We start from the raw sequence: 19,370 nt of genomic DNA on the forward strand, positions 1-19,370 counted from the left end.
GGTCCATCGCATTTGTGGTCGACCACGAGGGCGTGTCTCGCCATACGGTCTCCATTCCAGCAGCGTTTTGCACCACGAGCCATGTTTTCTGGCGACGTGACCAGCCCATTGCCACTTCAGGTTCGCTACACGTTTGATGACGTCAGTGACTTTGCTTTGTTCTCTGAGCCATTCATTTCTCTTTCGGTCCCTCAGCGTCACTCCTACCATCTTGCGTTCAATTGCTCTTTGTGCCACTCTGAGCTTGGAGAGAATCTCTTTTGTAAAAACCCAGGTTTCGGCCCCGTATGTAAGCACAGGCAGGATACACTGGTCATGTATACGAGCTTTCTGCTCAGCCGTGATGTTCATCTTTAGAGCGAATTCAATTTTGGAGTAGGCTGCCCACGCTAGTCTTATGCGCCGATCAATTTCATTGGTCTGGTTTTTCTTTCCCATGACGACTTCTTGACCAAGATAAACGTACTTCTCTACTCTTTCTATGACGATTTGGTTTATTCTGATGCCCATGGTGTTGTTGGGACAGTTCGTCATGACTTTGGTTTTATCCAAGTTCATCTCAAGCCCAAACCGCCCTGAAGCATCGCTAAGTTCTTGTATCATGGTCTCAAGGTCATGTGGGTTGTCCGAGAACAAGACAATGTCATCAGCGAATCTTAGGTTATTCAGCCTGTTTCCTGCTATGTTAAGACCCCGATTTTCCCACTTTAACAACTTAAAGATATCCTCAAGCACCAGTGTAAACAACTTCGGAGAGATCGTGTCACCTTGCCTTACTCCTCTCTCTATCCTTACTGGATTCGTTTCTGGTGGCAGGTTTACCTTTAAGCTTGCGTTGTGGTAGATATTTTCTATGAGTTGCGTATAGCGGTGGTCAATTCTGGCATTTTGTAGAGACTGAATGACTGCCCAAGACTCCACACTATCAAAGGCTTTCTTATAATCTATGAATGCCATCCATAAGGGCATCTGATATTCTGTAACCTTCTCGATTATTACTCTCATAGATAGTAGGTGGTCCATGGTGCTAAATCCGCTTCTGAAGCCGGCCTGTTCGACTGGTTGGTAAAAGTCCAGCTTTTTTGTCAGACGATTGGTAATAATTTTTGTCAGTAGTTTGTAGAGCTGGGATAACAAACTGATGGGTCGGTAATTGTTAAGGTCTGATTTGTTTCCTTTTTTGAATAACAGGATGACAGTGGCACTTTCCCATTTTTCAGGTATTCGACCTTCTTCTAGACACCTGTTAAAGATTTCTTTCAGAAACTGTATGACCGGATCACCCCCTATTTTTACCATTTCTACTATGACATCGTCTTCACCAGGGGCTTTTCCATTGTGCATCTTGCTCAAGGCGAATTGTATTTCAGCTTCTGTGATCTCTGGCACATCTTCGGATCCAACGTTTGTTATTGTCCGCGTCACTGGTATTTGTGGTTTAGGGTTCCTAGACCTGTATAACTCTCGGTAATAACCCTCTACAACTTGTAATAGCTGCTGTTTTTCAGTGACTAGTCTGACTAGGTTCCCTTGTTCATCATTAAGCTTGGTGACTTGCTGTGTACCAGGTTGTAAAGCTTTTCTAAATACTTTAGGACCTTTATACTTATTAATGATCTCCTGTACTACTCTTTCGCGATATGCCTCGAGATCCTTTTCGACGTGCCTTCGTGTTTCCTTGCAGATGTTTTTAAATAAGTCTGTGTGGCTTTTTCCTTGTTTTAACAAAGACCTTCTTTTCTCTAGCAGGTCTTTAGTTTGGTCTTGTAACTTCTGTGACCGGCTTGTGTTCTTTGGTTGCAGCTGTCTTGCTACATCACAAAGGGTCTTGCTAAGATAGTCGAGAAGTGTATCTGTACTGGATTTGATGTCCACATTTTTCAGTTGTTCTTTTATCTGCTTCTGATATGGTTCTTTGTTTACCACTAAACTTATGGGATTCACCTTGGGCTTTTTACGTGTTATTGTGGCATATCGTTCAAGTTTTGTATTTATTAGTACAGAGGCTCGGATGAGACGGTGGTCACTTCCAGTACAGAAGCTGTTTAAAACCGTTACATCTTGTACTATGCATTTGTGGCTGCTGAATATGTAGTCGATCTCATTCTTGTACCTTCCACCTGGTGATATCCATGTCCATTTTCTTTCTGGGATAATTGATGAGATAATTAAACCTTATCAAATATAGTATTTCGCAATACGAAGTCATTTGAAGTCCTGTAGTAGTCACTTTTGGAACTAAAAAAAATATCGATGCTGAGTCACCTATCGATTTTAGTATCGAACTCATATTATTATAGACTCGAAAGTCTTTTTGTTTCCAAACTTGATACTCGAACAAAAATAGATTTTAAGAACTGCCTAATTTCTTGTTACAACCCATGGGCGTACCCAGGTAGGGGCAGGGGGGGGCAGCTGCCCCCCCCTAGAAGATAAAATAAACTTAAATTTTCCGGCCAAGTGGGAATTAAAAACGTGTTACCTACTCTGCGCAAAATGAAGACAAGTGTTGGAAAAACATAAAATAATAATTTAAAAAATTAAAAAACCCACTTCAAAAAACCACTAAAATGTAAGAAATAATTTAAGGTTTACACAAGTTCTACTCGTATGTGAGAGTACGAGACGTTGTTGAGGAGTTCCCCTGACTGCCTTCCGTTTCCATCATCAGATCAGCTCAAGGTCACAATCATATTTTTTTGTTATAAGAACTATATTTACGTTCTTAATTTCATTAGAATCGGTTAATATGTGCCCAAAATGGAAATTCATACCCTGTTTTTACCCCTTTACCCAGCCTTGGGGGTGAGGTAAAATTCTGAAAAAAAATGGGACCACCAGGGAGCTCCACCCAATACAAAAAAAAAAGAATTTTCAAAATCGGTTCATAAACGGCGGGGTAATCGGTGAACATACATAAAAAATATATATATAAAAAAAAAGATCCCGACGAATTGAGAACCTCCTCCTTTTTTTGAAGTCGGTTAAAAATATATTTAATTTTCAAAAAAAACGGGAAGATATCACCGCCACCTTCAAGAAAGATCAATTTACTGAGCTAACCAGTCGGTTTTAGTCATAGAACGGATTTAAATTACCTGCGTTTGTGTGATATGCATCTAATAAGACAGTAATTTCTATGCGTAGCTTTTCTAGAAAAAGAAATATTTCAATAGTTTCCCGGGTTCACCAGGTTTTTAGACAGAGTTGCATGATCGGTCCCGTAAGAACATTGGTTTGTTACAAAAGAGTTTTTATATAAAATTATTGATAATTTTCTTGACTTTAATTCTAAAATAACTTATTCAACATGTTTACTTACTGCCAGTTTCTATAACTCTATCTATCCATAACTGGTAGTTACTTTCATACGATTTTGCCATAATCAAAAGTAACAATCTGTCAAAATCGTATGAAAGTAACTACCAGTTAAGGATAGATAGAGTTATAGAAACTGGGAGTAAGTATTTTCGAAGGTTTTTGCAAGTATATAAATACGATAAAATTAACATTTAAAATAAACGGTAATAATACCCTCAATGATAGAAGCAGTTGATGGTATTACCGCCACCCCGTGACGATTGCTACCTGAGCTGCGGCGCTCCGTTAGGTGTGTTTTAAACTTTCGATAATTCTTGACTGCCTCGACGTACAGATACCTACGGTTTTGGTATCATTGTTTAGCTTATTTCAAATAGTTTTAAATTAATACATAAAAATATCATCGAAGGGGGCTATTTTCAAAGTAAATGTAAATTTTTAAATAATTTTTTTTTGCGCCAATAAATTAGATTAGGTGCTTTTAACTTATTTTATGTACCTTTTTAGCAGTTGTGGATATTTTTATTGGATACAAATGGCTATTTGCCGATGAAATCATTTTATTTCATGTCCGTAAGGCGTTTAATTAAATCTCGAGATATGATTTGTTATGAAAACTAAGTACCTATCTAAAACTTTAAAATGGCCGCCATTTCTAGAATATTTAGATTTGACCCCACACATGGGGGTTTTTTCATCGATGAAATTACTCGTAGAATCCACCCTTAAAGTTTGTTGGGTCCGAAAAACAACACACTGTATAATCGTATACAAAAATATTATATTTAATGATCAACCAAAACCCTTTCTTTTCGATCTTCAAAGTCAAAAATGGCTTAAAGATGCCGGTAATACCTGCATTTACGTTAAAATTAAATATTGTACAATATTCGTTATAGTAGGTATAGGTTAGCTACGCACTACAAGTAAATTTTCATGATTTTTGGTTACAATCGACCGACCATCATCTCGAAATAGGTATGAGCTGCCCCCCCCTAGCTGAAATCCTGGGTACGCCCTTGTTACAACCACTCAATCAATAGAGTGTCATTGCCCGTTATATGTTGTAATGGTAGGTATATGTATAACCTACATCAAATCATATGCCTCCTTCATCAGATGTTGTACTGATGTAGATATCGATGACAGTGTGGAACTGTGGTATTGTACTATAATAATAGGAAAGCCTTTTCAATTTTCTTTAATGCAATGATTTATTTGATACGTAGGTACGCCGTACGGGTATAAATAGCTTGAAAAATACAGACCATGCATATTTTTCTGACAATTAAGTACCCATATTATTCATTCATTCAGACTTCATGTCTCATTCATCCTAAAAAAATTCAAACTCCGTCTTTGCAAATACCATAACATATTTTTCACTTTTATGTTGTGTTGTAACGTTTGTCGCAAATAACATTCATATTGAACATTAATTAACAAAATACAAGGTACCTAATAATTAGCAGCAAAACAGACAAATTATTAGTAAATTATTGTGCTCCTTTGCAATAAGTGAACTTGAATCGTTTGTCAGTTAAAGTTGGATAACCTAGGGTTGTGAAGGGCCTGTTTCACAATGTCTGGATAACGGATACTTGTGATATAAAAGACATGCTGTCATTGTCTAAAGCATATTATAGTGCGACAAACTTATCTGTTCCGGTGACAGTTAACTAAATTGGTCCATATCTCATTATTTACTAATAAATAATATATTTATATATGGGTATATTAAAACCGCAAGGGTAAATTACCATTACGGGAAAACTTAACATCTTAAAGAATTAAGAAATATTAGACATTTTCGTGAGCTCTCACCGGAACAGATAAGTTTGTGGCACTGTACAGAGAGTGACAACAGTCATGTATTTTATCCGATAGGATAGGTAGCCATTAACCAGACATTGTGAAACAGGCCCTAAATTACCCAAGGTTTTCCAAAACTAGACCGTTCAAATAGGCTTAAATAACCCAAAAACATAACCGGAAGTTATACGTGCCTGGCCGTAGTTAATATCTCATATACCTACATAATATATTGCTGTTAAATGTTAACAATATTTATAAGATACTTTAGTATAAAAATATATGTTTTAGAATAAATGAAATTTAAGTTCTAGGTGTTAAAATTAAAAGCAAACAATGTGTTAGGATTTGTGGCATTTTCTTTTTTCTATAGATAAATTTTAAGTACATAATAATAATAACTTTAGGTAAAATTATATCACAGGTAAAATGTCAAAGTTGCATTGTACACAAAGCATCTAAAATATTGAATAATATCTAAATTACTTATTAAAGATGTCTGTTGACTCTACAGTAGGTAATTAATTCATCGTAACAACTGAATGTACCTAAGCTGTATAACTTTTGATTCTGTGATCGTTTTCGATGTGTATTTTCTATGTAAATATGAAACTTCTGTATATAGATGTTTATATGTTAACTTAAGCCAGCAAAGCGTCTAAAATATTCAGCTAAAGGCATTTAAATAAATGTGGGCAGAGGTGAGGAACGAAAACTGTTTTTTAATTGTGAGTATCCCGAATCATTTAGGTAAGTAGGTACCTAATAATGTTGCAAAATTCGTATGCCGAAAGGGTGCCGTAGGTCATTCTAAAAATATTTTGTCTCCATAGTTCTAAAAACTTTGTGACTTAACAGTGGAAATTTACTTTTTCGAATATCTAAAAGTGGTTCTGCATGTACCGAGTAAACTAAGGCCCGGCGCCCATTATCGGCATCGGTACGATTCAGGATTTTAGATGGCAAATAGCAATATACTATAACATAATGACAATAAAGTAGAAATTTCCGTGATATGTGGTCGTAATAAGGGACCGTCCATTAATCACGTGAGGCTCAAAAGGGGGGGGGAGGGGGTACGGAAAACCTCACGAAACATCACGTGGGGGGAGGGGGGGTCTCGTTAGATATCACGTGTATTAATTTTTTGCCAAAAAGCGCTAGGTATTTCTAAACCGAAATTTTGAACGGCGCAAAAATTTTAACGATTTGTAGTTAGTATTACCTTGATTGACTCGCCCGCCGTTGCGTTTCAATTCAAAACGCAATTTTCGTTATATTTTTTCTAGTCAAAAATAGCCTTTACATAGACTCCCAAAAAATACACGTGATCCAAGGGGGGGAGGGGGTTTGGTGAGGTTTGGGACCGGATTGGTCCCAAACCTCACCAAATATCACCAGGGGGGAGGGGGGGGGTCAAAAAATGAGAAAAACGACCTCACGTGATTAATGGACGGCCCCTAACAAAAATACAGCTTCGGTATGCTTGTGGCTGCTGTATTGGCAGACTTGAAAATGCTGCGGGATGCTTCGGCCGCCGGCGCCGAGGCAACACTCAGGGGATAGCTTGCCCTGCAGGGCGAGGGCGCCTCGTCATGCCTAAGAACGTTGCAGCATTCCAAAGCATAATTGCCGATAGTGTGCGCTTGCATGTAGGATGCCGAAGGATCCTTTTCCTTGCCGATGCCGATAATGGGTGCCGGCCTAACTCGATCAGCGGCCGCTACACGGGTTCGCCCAAACAAAGCGCCGTGTATCTACGTTGTACCTACGCAACATGCTTCAATCCAACCATTTGTTTGAATAGAATAACTTATTGCGATCAAAATAGAGTTCAATATTATCTAAATTTCTATCTGTCAAACTGACAGTAAACTTACTGTTGTGTTGATGTTTCTGAGTTTGTTTTGGTTTGTAACGGTATTCAAAACAAAAGTTTTAACATGGTTCGAACTTTAATGATTTAGAACTCAGATTTAGAAGCTTTTCCGTATAAACAAATGAAAAAAATAGAATTAATAATTAAAAATGTCTGTGATAATCATTGGTGTAGCGACGGAAAGTGGGGTACCAATATTTTCAAGGAAACGGGGTACAGCTGATAATGTAAGTATGAACGATAATAAAAAGGATTATGAAAACTATGCTCTTCTTAGCTTAGCAGAGGCAAACACAGGAGCTAGACTAAGGTTTTCCACCATGGTGAGAGGATTAGCCAGTCAAATAGTCTCAGGATTAAGTGACTCGTCACTCATTATTTTGTCTAACCTTTTTTTGTTTTGTTTTAGATCCAATTTTCAACTATTGCATCTCTCCATGGCATCAACATGTTTAGCAAGTGCCACAACGTTTCTATGGTCAATACACAAGTGGACAATGGCACAATACTATGGAAGGAATATTGCAAAAGGTTATTATTTTTGTCTTGCAAGTTTGTGTCATGTGAAGGGATATTTCTGAACATAATAAGTAAGACCCCATTATTAGAATACCAAAATTTTCATATTTAAAAAAAACTAAAAATTTTCTAAGTCCCGCACACCCTTTCGTTCACACTAACCGATATTTATTAAAGAACCAGCATGTGTTAGAGTTGACAAGTTCCTAAATACCTTTATGTGGCCCATGTCCCTTATAATATCTATATACACTTCTAATTTCAGTATAACACTCATTGGAATAGTAACAGGTGGCTTGGAATGTGACTTACCACTTCTTCTATCATGTGTATATGACGTCATGGTCTTCTACATTGGGAAGAAAGAGCTTGAGACTATGAAGAATGTTGACCAGATCAAGAGGGACTTGAGGCAGTGTTACCCGATGATGGACCTTTTGTTGGAGTCTCTTGATGCCACTGCTGCAAACAGCCCTCAGCCAACTCTAGTCCTAGATCTTATTGAAAGTATGCTGTGTCCACAAGCCCAGCAGTTGCAGGTGAATTTTGTTCAAATCAAGTGTTTAATTTTTGTTGATATGGTTTTGGAAAGCATGTTTCATCAAACTGAAACTTGTGTGATTATCATCTCAGTTTTTAGCTTCCATTACCTTACAAACCTACATGGAAGGTTGCCTTACTAAATTGAATTTCCACTGCCACTAGACTAATGTTTTTTACCATGGTGTCAGAATTAGCCAGCATCAGCACAAATACTTATGTAGAGTGGGCCGCAAAGACACCTGACTCGCTCTCAGGCTCCTTCTATTCTATTCTGAGAGGGAGCGAAGTTACTGTATGTGACACTCTCGATTAGAACCTTTAAACATTCCAATTTCAAATCCCCCTCCTCAATTCCAGCAAGCGCTGGACAACTTCACGGACTGCGTGACGGGTCGCTACGCGTGCCTCAGCGTGGGCGGGCGGCTGGCGGCCGTGGGCGGGGACTGGCGCGAGCTGCACCCGCGGGAGGCGCGCCTGCTGCTGCTGCTGCCGGCGCTGGACGCCGCGCCGCTGAGGGAGACGCCCTGCTACTTGCCCGTCATGAGCCCCAATGTATGTACCTACATTGTTAGTGAGGAGTTAGCTTATATAATATAGGTAAGTAAAGCCGCACGGCTAAATTGAAATGCGGATAAATCGAAATTAGGTTATTTCCAATACGCGCGACTATAATCAACTAAATGAAAGTAAATTTTTCTATCTTGTAAGTAAACTAGTGCGTAAGCCCCAATGTTGAGTATAGCATCCGATTTCGGCCGCTCTTATATATGCGTCCATACCTTAGTTACTATAAGGTAAGGTATAAGGCAGCGGCAGCGGTAAGTATCTATACTACTGCTGTCTAGTACTGGTGTGGTCTAGGGCGGGTCGTGGCGCGAGCTGCACCCGCGGGAGGCGCGCCTGCTGCTGCTGCTGCCGGCGCTGGACGCCGCGCCGCTGAGGGAGACGCCCTGCTACTTGCCCGTCATGAGTCCCAATGTATGTTGTTACCTGTCTTGTTAGCTAATGTTAAGAGGGTGACTAGAGCGAAAATAATTAGCTGTCTCAATGGTAATTCAGCTTGGTTGAATGCTGTAGCTCTAAAACGAATTATGATAGTTCAATATGTGTTTAAATTTTATGAAAGAAAGATATTAAAAAATATGGAATGCCTAGTAAAATTAGCTAACTTGAAAGTACTTTCCATTAAAAGCCCATTGTTTATTTCCATCCTGTATATAAATTGTATCTTTTATGTAGGTATTTATGTAGATATAAATTATCAGCTATAATATAGGCTCCGCCTAGTTTGTCCCCTACATATTTTCATAGACAAAAAAAAAACTTATATTGATGATATTTTTTTTATTCCCAGGTAGCATTCCGCGCAGTGACCTGCAAGCTACTAGCAGACGTCTACATCCTGGTCATGTGCGGGGCGACCCCCACGCTGGCCGAGATCGACGAGCTAGTGCTGCAATGCTGGGAGAGCTACGCGCCAGTGATCAAGGAGGCTAAACTGGTCGCCCCGCGGAACTTTCCCGCGAGTCTGCAGTTTGAACCGTGTATACTTGGGTAAGTTATGTAACTACGTTTATGTTAAAACTGTTAATTTATGTTCCATCCAAAAGTTGTCTTGTAGAGATCTCTTTGGGAAATAAGTTGCACTATTTTATGGAGTATTCATTTTGTATTATTTCCTGTCTTGCTGCAATTGCTAATTATAATAACGAGTGTCGCTCAAATTGGAACTTTTTATCTCCCGAAATCTCATCATTCATCTTCTGGCAATGGACAAGGGCTCCATGGACCACCACAATACTCTATTATCTCTTTAGTTTGGACACATTAGCTCACTTTCTTTCATCATCAAGAAATCTATAATCATGTTCTTCTTTTTATTTCAGAGTGCTCGTAATAAACATAAGCAGCCACCGCTGCGTGTTTTCACGGAACCTTCCGCAAACAAACCAGAAAGGAAGAGGAATGTCAGGGTCCCATAGACTCGACATACTCAGGACTTTCTACATCAAGTCGGTCAGAGATATAGCACCGGAACTGAGGATAACAGATAGTGATAACAATGGTAAATATGATCTGATGAAAATTGTTGCAGACATAAACAAAAAAAAATGGCGGCTCTACTTAATTGAGTGGGAGTATAGATTGGCAAGTTGCTTGGCGACCCTCCTTGCGGGGTGAAAGACGCGGAGGGGACGAGGTACCCAAGACGACAGCGGGTAGCGGGAGGGGTAGCGGTAAAGGGCAACGCGTGCACTGCATGTCATTGTTACGGCAGTCTCGGCCGCGCAGCCGAGGCGGCCACATGTCTTATATAATCTGTCATAATTTGAGTGCGACCCACATGAGATCATTGATCCTGAGACCATTAGTCTTAGGATGATTGTTGAGGCCTTTTTAATATTATCATTATATTATTATTAGGTATCTATAATTCGTCAACAAAATAACGTTAAAAACAACAAATCGTATAATGTCTCAATATAGGGGCTTCTTGTAGAACAGCGTACCGGATCAGTCATGCTACGCGGCTAAAGGTTGGTACTGCGCAGTCAGATACGATAAAGAAAACAACAAAGACGAAGAGTCCATATGACAGTGCATCAGTTGTCAGTTCTTGTAACTAGGAAAGCAACCAAAATTTATGTGATTTAATGAAAGTAATTAATGAGCAAAACACAGAGAAAAATTACAAAATTGATGAAATTTTGAAAGAAAATGGTCATATCGTGCTTCGCCTGGGTAGGCGTAATATAATTTATGGGGGTCCATACCACCTGGAATTAAATCCTATTGAACTTGTGTGGCGGTACGTGAAAGGCGAGCTCGCAAGAACGTCGATTGACTCTAACTTAGATAAAGAGATAAAAGACTTAGAATTTCTTTTCTCTAATTATTCGCCTGAAAAGTGGAGAAATTGTGACGACCATGTCATAAAAAATTAAGACGAATATTATAAATCTGATAGAGTATTTGACGATGTATTGGACATGTATGTTATTGTTTATTTATAATTTAATGTAAATTAAACATAAAATATTATAGGTGTAAAACTGTACACTGAACTAATATGACTGGCGTACTCTAGTACATTATACTTCAAAGTAGGTATAATGTTTTTTGGTTTTTGTCTTAGATTTATAATTGAAGTTAATGAAAACGATGATGAAGATGAGGATGACGACGACGATGAACAAGTTCAAACAGAGAGTGAAAGTGACATGGAAATTGATTTATAAAATAAAACACTTTTACATAAATAAATTCAAAGTGGTAGATATTCTGAAGGTAAACATCCAAATTTTTATGCTGTCAAACTATAAATTTTAAGCTAAATATGACATTTACGGAAACACTCATAGGATAAAATTTTACTTACGCCAGAAATAGTTACAAGCTATCGCGAGATTAATCCGGGCACACTTTTCTACGTGTGTAGCATGTCGTGCTACCTCGCCCCCGCCACTTCTTTCACCCCGCAAGGAGGGTCGCCAAGTAACTTGCCACATTATAGGAAAGTTTTTTTTACGAGAATAAGTTGAGATATTGCCATGGCATGAGTGCTGACGCCATTGTTCTATTGTTTCTTTATAAACATGACCAATACGCAGATTAGCTCCATACCAAAAATAGGTGTACTAATGATCTGGTTACAATGGTCTGCTATTTACAGAGAGTAATAACGATCTGGAAGGCATGTGTGAAACATACTGGCAGTCGGAATACCACAAGTGCCACGCACAGAGATCTGGCAACCTTTTGTGCTGCGCCCTGTACGCTCCCTCTGTACCTACACACACTATGAGGTAATAAGGCATATTCTGAAGGTATTTTAAATTTTGCTAAGAAAAACGTTAAATATTTGTTGATGATCTTCATTATGCATGATTATGCATGAAATGTTTTAACAGAAACCCTACCAATTTTACTGTGTTCTTTTTTTCATTATATTAATTAGTATCGTTTATTATTTCAGATTGATAACGAGTCAACTATTGAGTAGTATCAGTAGTAATAAAGAGGTGTATTGGTGACATAAAATAAAGGTAAATACAAAACACATTTTCGTCTTTATCTTACTCCTTTTTATTGCCAGAAAATCTTCAATTCTAATGATCAGACAATTTGCATTTGTGTTCAAACTCAATAATACTATTTCATTGTTATAAAATATAAACTATTTCATTCACACCATGCGCTGCAGGTAATTACAGTGACTTCATAAATATTGTACTATGATTCAATTGCCTTGTTCAACAACATTACTATAAGTATATTGATTAGTTTGTTGTAGTATTCACTCTTATTTGGTAAATATCTGAGATAGAGATTTTGCATACAGTTTCTATTTACCTACCATCTTATTGATTTTAGCATATGTTTTTCATCACAAGCATAACTCATCGCTAAGGATAATGTCAAATTCCCTTTACAAACATTGTAATAATGCTGATAAACATGACAATATTGTAAAATATCAGTAGCATAAAAGCATTTTAATTTGTGATACAAATGAGACTCGTGATAGTGATGCAAGATTATAGTGATGCTAGAATACAAAATGTTTACAGACAACAACCATGATTGTGACCTTGATTCTAAATAAAATACAAGCTTTGATTCCTGAAAAAACATTGTCAGCTAAATAGAGCATGTTGTAATATTTTGATAATTTCGTTAATTTAATTAAACTGCACTTTTAGGACAAGTTTCTGATCAACATTAGATACCTAAACTGTGCAACACGTAAACATAATCACACGCACACAAACAAAACTTGCACTGTTACAGAGATTAAGGCAATGATTGATATTTTAGGCACATGTTTCTATTCATAGTTATGATAAAGACTAAAGTCGTGTGGCTATGTGGCAAGCGTATAGATTATTCTATTACAATACCCTGAAAACCAGAATAATTAATTGCCTCCACATAAAACAGGTAAAACATAAGAAAACAAAATTAATGAGTTTCTAATGAAGTTAATATCTGTCATGAACAAAATCTATTTCGGCCGCACATACATTTCTAAGAAATTTCGTACATTAAACTCCTTGTAACCAACCAAACCATCATTTCCACCATTGGAATGTCCTCTTGTGGCAATAATTGAAAAATCTAAGGAAAGCTCCACGACCTTACATATTAGCTAATACTCATAACATCGCGGTTCTAATTCGAATGACTACTTAAAGCTATGTCTGCTCTGTGGTTGTTTAATCTTACACTTGAGCTGTTGTATTAGATCGAATATCTTCAGCGAGGGCCCTACTTTCATCTCCAAAAGCTCAATGATTTCATCCTTCGTCAGTTGGAGCATCATCGGCCCAGTTATATTGCTAAAGTTGTCACAATAAGGTTGACAATCGTTTACAGTGAGAAATCTGGCAACGTCTGTGGGTGTCCAGTTTTCGGGGTCTACGGAACTTAGGATATCTAAAGGTACACTTGAGTTGTTGACTAGTCTGGGTATCACCTGGTCGCTGAGTATTGCTTCTGGTGATACTTGTGATGGTAGCTGTGGGCTTAAAGGGTGTGAGGAGTCGGTGGTCTCCGTAGCATCTGTTGGGTGATCTGTGGTCTGAAATGTGAAATTCTAAGATTAATAAATGATAAACCTTAATGTAGGGTGTCATAGCCGTTTTCCCTGCTTAATAAAGATACATAAGCGAATTGTCCCATTAGATTAATAAATCATCATGCCTCAGTGTGGTTGCTTGTAGTTTTTCAATATTTTCTATAATAAACTAACCAATTAGACGATTTTTATGCCCATAAAAAATATACACAGGCCAACTAAATGGCAATAGCATCCACTCACCTCAGAATCCATAGACGGCTGCGATTCACTGGGCGGGTCAGCCTTAAACTCCTCATTCTCTAGATGGTCCTCATTCTCTATATTCTCCTGGTCCTCATTTTCTAGAACCTTATCCTCCTCTTTCTTCTCTTCATCCACATCCATCTTCGCATCCGAGTGGTTCAACTCACTGGTCTCCGAGTGCCGTCCACTGGTCTCGGAATGTCTCGTGTCGACGTCAGCTGATATCTCGGAGACACTGGTTAGAGGAGATAAGCTCTTGGTATCGGCTATGTCAGAGTTCTGGGAATTTTGTGAGCTCTCTTCCATTGTGTTTGGCGGTTGGCTGGCTAGTTTTGCCCCTGTCGATAAATAACTAAATTATTATGTGGAATTTTAATTTTTAAAGGTTTTTATAGACTTATAAGCGAAGCGCCTATGTGGCGAGACGGTCTTAATCGCTCTCTGCCGGATTTGGGTGTTTATGGACCGTAATACCTAAAGGAAGTGGTATTTTTCAAGATGTTAGTGATCCGATAAAAAAACCGCATTTTCCCCCCACCATACCATAGCTAAGCTAAACTACAGTCGATCTTAGTTTAAAATGTAGTCATGCAACTCGACAGTTTGCAAAATCTACATTGCATGATAAAATGCCTGAAGACACCACAAAGCTTTGCCAATTTCGCCATAGTGGGTTAGATCATAACCAGGTATTATTGCTTGACTTTTGACACATCTGTCAAGAATTTAATATATTATTAATAATAATAATAAAAACGTTTATTCCGTACGTGCCATCGCACACACACATAACAATATGGAGATGACGTATTATTGATCAACCTTTCCCTGGTTACGGTCTAACCGACTATGGAGAAATTGGAGCTTAGTGCCAATTTCTCCATTCTCGGTTAGAGCATAACCAGGGAGTAGTGGTTAACTTTTGATACATCTGTCATGAATTTTATATGGAGATGACGTTTAATTTATAAATCTTTCCCTGTCGGTTACATAACCGACAATGGAGAAATTGGCACGTCTAGCTAGAATCTATCGTTTCCTAAGACGCTGCTGCCATTCGCCCTGCTAAATCTACATTGCATGATAAAACGCCTGAAGACACCACAAAGCTCTAGTTTAGACTCACGTTTCTTAACCGGCCGCTGCCCCGGCCTCTGCCTCTGCTTGGTCTTCCTCACTCGGGGCGGGCGCGGCGGGCGCGGCGGCTGCAGCGGCCCCTCCAGCCGGTGCCTCACACAGCGCGCCCAGCCGACGGGGTACATGTCCGTGCTGTGCGCCCACAGCCACTGGTCGTACTCGTCGCCCCATCCGTCGAAGTGCACCTGTGGAGTGAAACGGTTGGGCCTCGATTTTCTATGGTTTATTAGGGCGAAACCTTATTAGTACGTTGCGTCGTCGCTGCCATAAATTTTTGAGACGTTTGGACGATCGTTCTTTTGGGGCTACGCAACGCAAAGCATTAATGGGGCTTCACACTTAACCTATCTATATTCGGTCGGATAGTATCGATACTATTGCTAGTATGAAATTTAAATTAGGGGGTATCAAGGGTATGTGCGGAGTACAGCGCAGTGGTCAATAAAATTGTACTCATTCATCGACAAAGATAAAATTTGGGTATTGCAATGATTGCTATTCTGCCTCACACATCAGCATCGGCTCGTAATCGTCCACTACCGGATAAAATCATGTCAGAAGGAGCGCCGCAACTCCCTGTCTTCGGCCTTCCACATCCAGCCACTACCAAGTGCAAACACACTCACACTGACCTTCATGTCAACAACGTCGCTAGCTATGGAACACCAACTGCCGTACACTTTAGCCAGTGCAACCGTACATATGAAGGCACACTAGCCACTAGCCGAAATTGTCGCCGTGACCGAACCCGGTCGAACAAAATCATCAACATCATCAGTGGCCAACTCACCTTCAACAAGTCAGCAACCACCCTGGCTATAGTCGCCACACAGACCAGCCTCGGGTCCATGAGGTCGGCGCACTCGAGCCGCATGCCCGCCACGAAGCCGTGCGACACGACGTGGCCGCCACACAGACCAACCTTGGGTCTATGAGGTCTGCGCACTCTCTCTCTCTCACACACACACACTCACCTTCAGCAAGTCAGCGACCACCCTGGCTATAGTCGCCACACACACGAGCATTGGATCCATCAGGTCGGCACACTCTTTTTCTCACTTTCTCACACAAAGACGCACACACTAACCTTCAACAAGTCAGCAACCACCCTAGCAATAGTCGCCACACAGACCAGCCTCGGGTCCATCAGGTCAGCGCACTCCAGCCGCATGCCAGCGACAAAGCCGTGCGACACGATGTGGCCGCGCGCCGCGAACAGCTCCCGGCTGGCTGCCAGCCCTCCGCAGGAGAGGAGGTATTGTTCCCAGTTGAAGTCCGATGGGGTGTAGCTGCGGGTTTAGAATTAATGAGATGAAATTTTAAGTTCATTTAGTTTTTAGTTCATATAACATTACAGTTGCGTGGCTACATTTTCAGGGTGGGTAATGGTTTATCCAAAAACTCTAGAATATTCCTCCTATAGGTTTAGAGCAACTGTAGTAAAGGTTCAGGACAAAAACACAGGATAGCCTTTAACTGATGCAATTTGCTTGTAACCTTGAATAAGCATAAGATTTTATATGACCTGATCTACCTCTTGATACTCTGACCTGAAAAACAAAGTCTAAATGGTTCAATAAAAAGTTCACTTACCCATTAGGTGGCACCAAGGCAATGTTATTAGCTAAACAGAACCCTACAGGGAATATGCACGGAGACCGCTGATGATAGCAGAACCAGTCGGCCGCCGACGCATCCGCCGGGTAGCAATCAATCCTTATCATCATGTACCCTTCATTCAGTATCTGCATCACAGTCGCCGCACACACAGAGGACAGGTTCAATGGATCTATAGCCTCCAATTTCATGCCTTCAGAGAACAATGGAGTCTCAACATTAGGGTACTGGTAAAACATGTCAGGGGTTGAGTCGTTAGGCAGCAATCTTCCAGCTGCCACTCTCTGGCAGTACGATGAGGGGGCGTCCAAGGGATGACCAACTCTAAAAGCCCAGCCCACAGGGTGTATTAGTGGCGAGTCTTCGTGACACCAAAACCCATTGTCTTCTGGTGAACTGTCATAGTATTTTACGTGTAATCTTTTTCCAACAATTTCGTGGACTAATGCTACCTGTAAATAAAGAATGGATACTTATCAGTTTTTTAGAAGTATTAGAATTTAACCTGGTAATTTTGCAATTCATTGGAATTAAATGCATATTTATTCTATGTAATTAATTAACTGTTATTCATAGTAATAGTTACCTTGACTTGTGAAATTCTATTTTTATCTACAACTTCCATTACACTTCCTACATTGAATCTTGATTTCAGGCTATCATTTAGTTTGCTGTAGAAGTTTGCAGGCAAAGTGCGAGCACCAGTCAGCTGCTTTAATAAAAACCTGGAAAATAAGCAATAAAAGGGTTAGATTACATTTTTTTAAGAATCATTGGAGTTTCATACCCTTTTACACAAGGCACAGTGGGCAGGGGAGTACTAATACTGTGAGGGCACATGCCAAAACAGAACAGTACTGCCTTGCCAGTAACCAAACTTTATTCTTTATAGCCCAACTCCTCTGCCCTGTCATGAATAGGAGATCATCATCTTGGAAACTAAATGACTGAATGTTGCTTATGATAGATAAGGAGGACAGAATTAAAGTAACAACAAGTAGATACAAAGGTGTAACAAATTAAGAAACTTACTTCTTCCAGTCTGTATATTTGTCTTCAATGGTTTTCGGTGGTATGAGTGGTTTGCCCCTCGTGGCACACCAGCCCACAGGGTGCACTTCTGAGCAACACAGGTTTACCCAGAAGTCCTTAGAGTCATCACTACCAAAGCCTTCGTAGCGGAGTAGCCCCATGTAGCCTTTTACCTGAAATTATATTTATTTGAGTAAGTACTTGATTAATAAATAACAAACTTAAACTTAGCAATCCACTAATTGGTTTACAAAAGCATGACAATGTTGAGTTTTAGGGGTTTCTCCGTTTGATGATAAGAGGATATTGGCTATAACTATAAATAAATAAATAAATAAATAAATTATCTTTATTTCCAGACCATCCATCATATAGCTAAGAACATCAAGAACAGGATTGCTAGAGCTTTATAAAATTGGAAACCACATTTTAATACTGCAATAATACAAAGAATAAAAACAAACCTTTAACACAGTGGCCACCCAAAAGTAGTCCCCTAACTTTTCCGAGTAGTTGTCACAGTCAGTATTCTTCACTTCCACTTTCATGCCCTCAAATGTGTTGTCCCACATCTCATGCAGAGGAGCATGTTTGAAGAGACTGACCGGGGCCGCCAGGAAGTCACAACCAAAGAGCTCATCCTTCCACTCATAGCTGTTGGCTACTAGAGGTGATTGCTTTATAGGTCCTGGCTGAAAGAGACATTAAAGCATACTGTTTAATTACTGCAGATAAATAAAAAAAAATACTATGATTAAAGCCATTGTAAGAATATACATGGTCATTGATAGAACATGGTCAGTGATGGGATGGTAAATTAATATAGATAAAACTAAAACAGTGCAAAACTTCTTTTTCATTGACTGTTAAACTCAACTTGACCAGTGTTTATGTTTGTTTTGAACCAAACATGTGCTCTTTAGAAGTAAAAAAATTCAGATCATCAAACATACCTGTATATCATTAAAGGAGGCGTGCCAGGTCTGCAGCTGCGGCAGCGGCTCCAGCGGGATCATGCCCTCCATGTGGTCGGTCTCCTCCATCGTGCGAAACCTCCAGTTGCACCGCTTCTTGCGAAGATTCCGACTGGTGTGGCAGCCCACTGAACAGAACTTGTTGTTGCGACTGTAAAACTGCTCGCGGCGACCTATACGACCGCACAACTCACATATTGCTGAAATAATTCGATTGGAACATAAGAAAATCTATAAATTTACTCGTAAGCCTAGTATTGTAACACAAATATGGTACTAACCAAAACTGTCTTTCTCTAAAGGTAATATAGATAGGTCATCAACAACACTGTCTTCGGGTAATTCTGATGTTAGTGAACTGTAATCACTGCAAGTGCTATAACTATTAGCCATATTATATCGGATCACACCGTACGAATTGGGAATCCGTACTTGTAAACACCGCTATCCACATGACTGCAGATGCTAATAATAAACACGAAATTGTCAAGTTTAAACGAAACTCAACTGTAACTTTAACGCCTGTAATGTAACTTAATCATAAAAGCATAAACCTCGCAGGCATTTTAATCAGACTGAAATAAAGGAAATTTAATTCACACAACAAGGCGCCGCCATTTGATTACAAATTTACCAAAATTTTGTTGTCAGTATTATTCTGTGGAAGCAGCCAGTCAAAAATAATCAGTTGGAAATCAACGGTTCAACATCA

General features: G+C 39.4%; 2 protein-coding genes across 2 annotated transcripts; one reads left to right on the plus strand and one right to left on the minus strand.

Moving 5' to 3' along the window:
• Positions 1-7,103: 7,103 nt before the first annotated feature.
• On the plus strand, positions 7,104-12,136 carry LOC105388467 (protein fuzzy homolog). Its single transcript, XM_038119162.2, has 8 exons — positions 7,104-7,239; positions 7,422-7,543; positions 7,797-8,070; positions 8,432-8,626; positions 9,429-9,628; positions 9,961-10,139; positions 11,748-11,880; positions 12,051-12,136. The coding sequence occupies exons 1-8, from the start codon at positions 7,162-7,164 to the stop codon at positions 12,106-12,108; spliced, it is 1,239 nt and encodes a 412-aa protein (XP_037975090.2). The 5' UTR covers positions 7,104-7,161; the 3' UTR covers positions 12,109-12,136.
• Positions 12,137-19,304, minus strand: LOC105388469 (polycomb protein Sfmbt). Its single transcript, XM_048624586.1, has 10 exons — positions 18,940-19,304; positions 18,638-18,858; positions 18,149-18,376; positions 17,685-17,857; positions 17,239-17,377; positions 16,629-17,104; positions 16,123-16,324; positions 15,025-15,220; positions 13,896-14,236; positions 12,137-13,655 (listed from the first exon to the last, which is right to left on the minus strand). Exons 1-10 carry the CDS (start codon positions 19,049-19,051, stop codon positions 13,260-13,262), a joined length of 2,484 nt encoding a protein of 827 aa, XP_048480543.1. The 5' UTR covers positions 19,052-19,304; the 3' UTR covers positions 12,137-13,259.
• Between the last annotated feature and the right edge of the window lie 66 nt (positions 19,305-19,370).

The sequence above is a fragment of the Plutella xylostella genome, chromosome 12, assembly GCF_932276165.1.
Source record: "Plutella xylostella chromosome 12, ilPluXylo3.1, whole genome shotgun sequence".
In the NCBI taxonomy this organism is placed as follows: domain Eukaryota; kingdom Metazoa; phylum Arthropoda; class Insecta; order Lepidoptera; family Plutellidae; genus Plutella; species Plutella xylostella.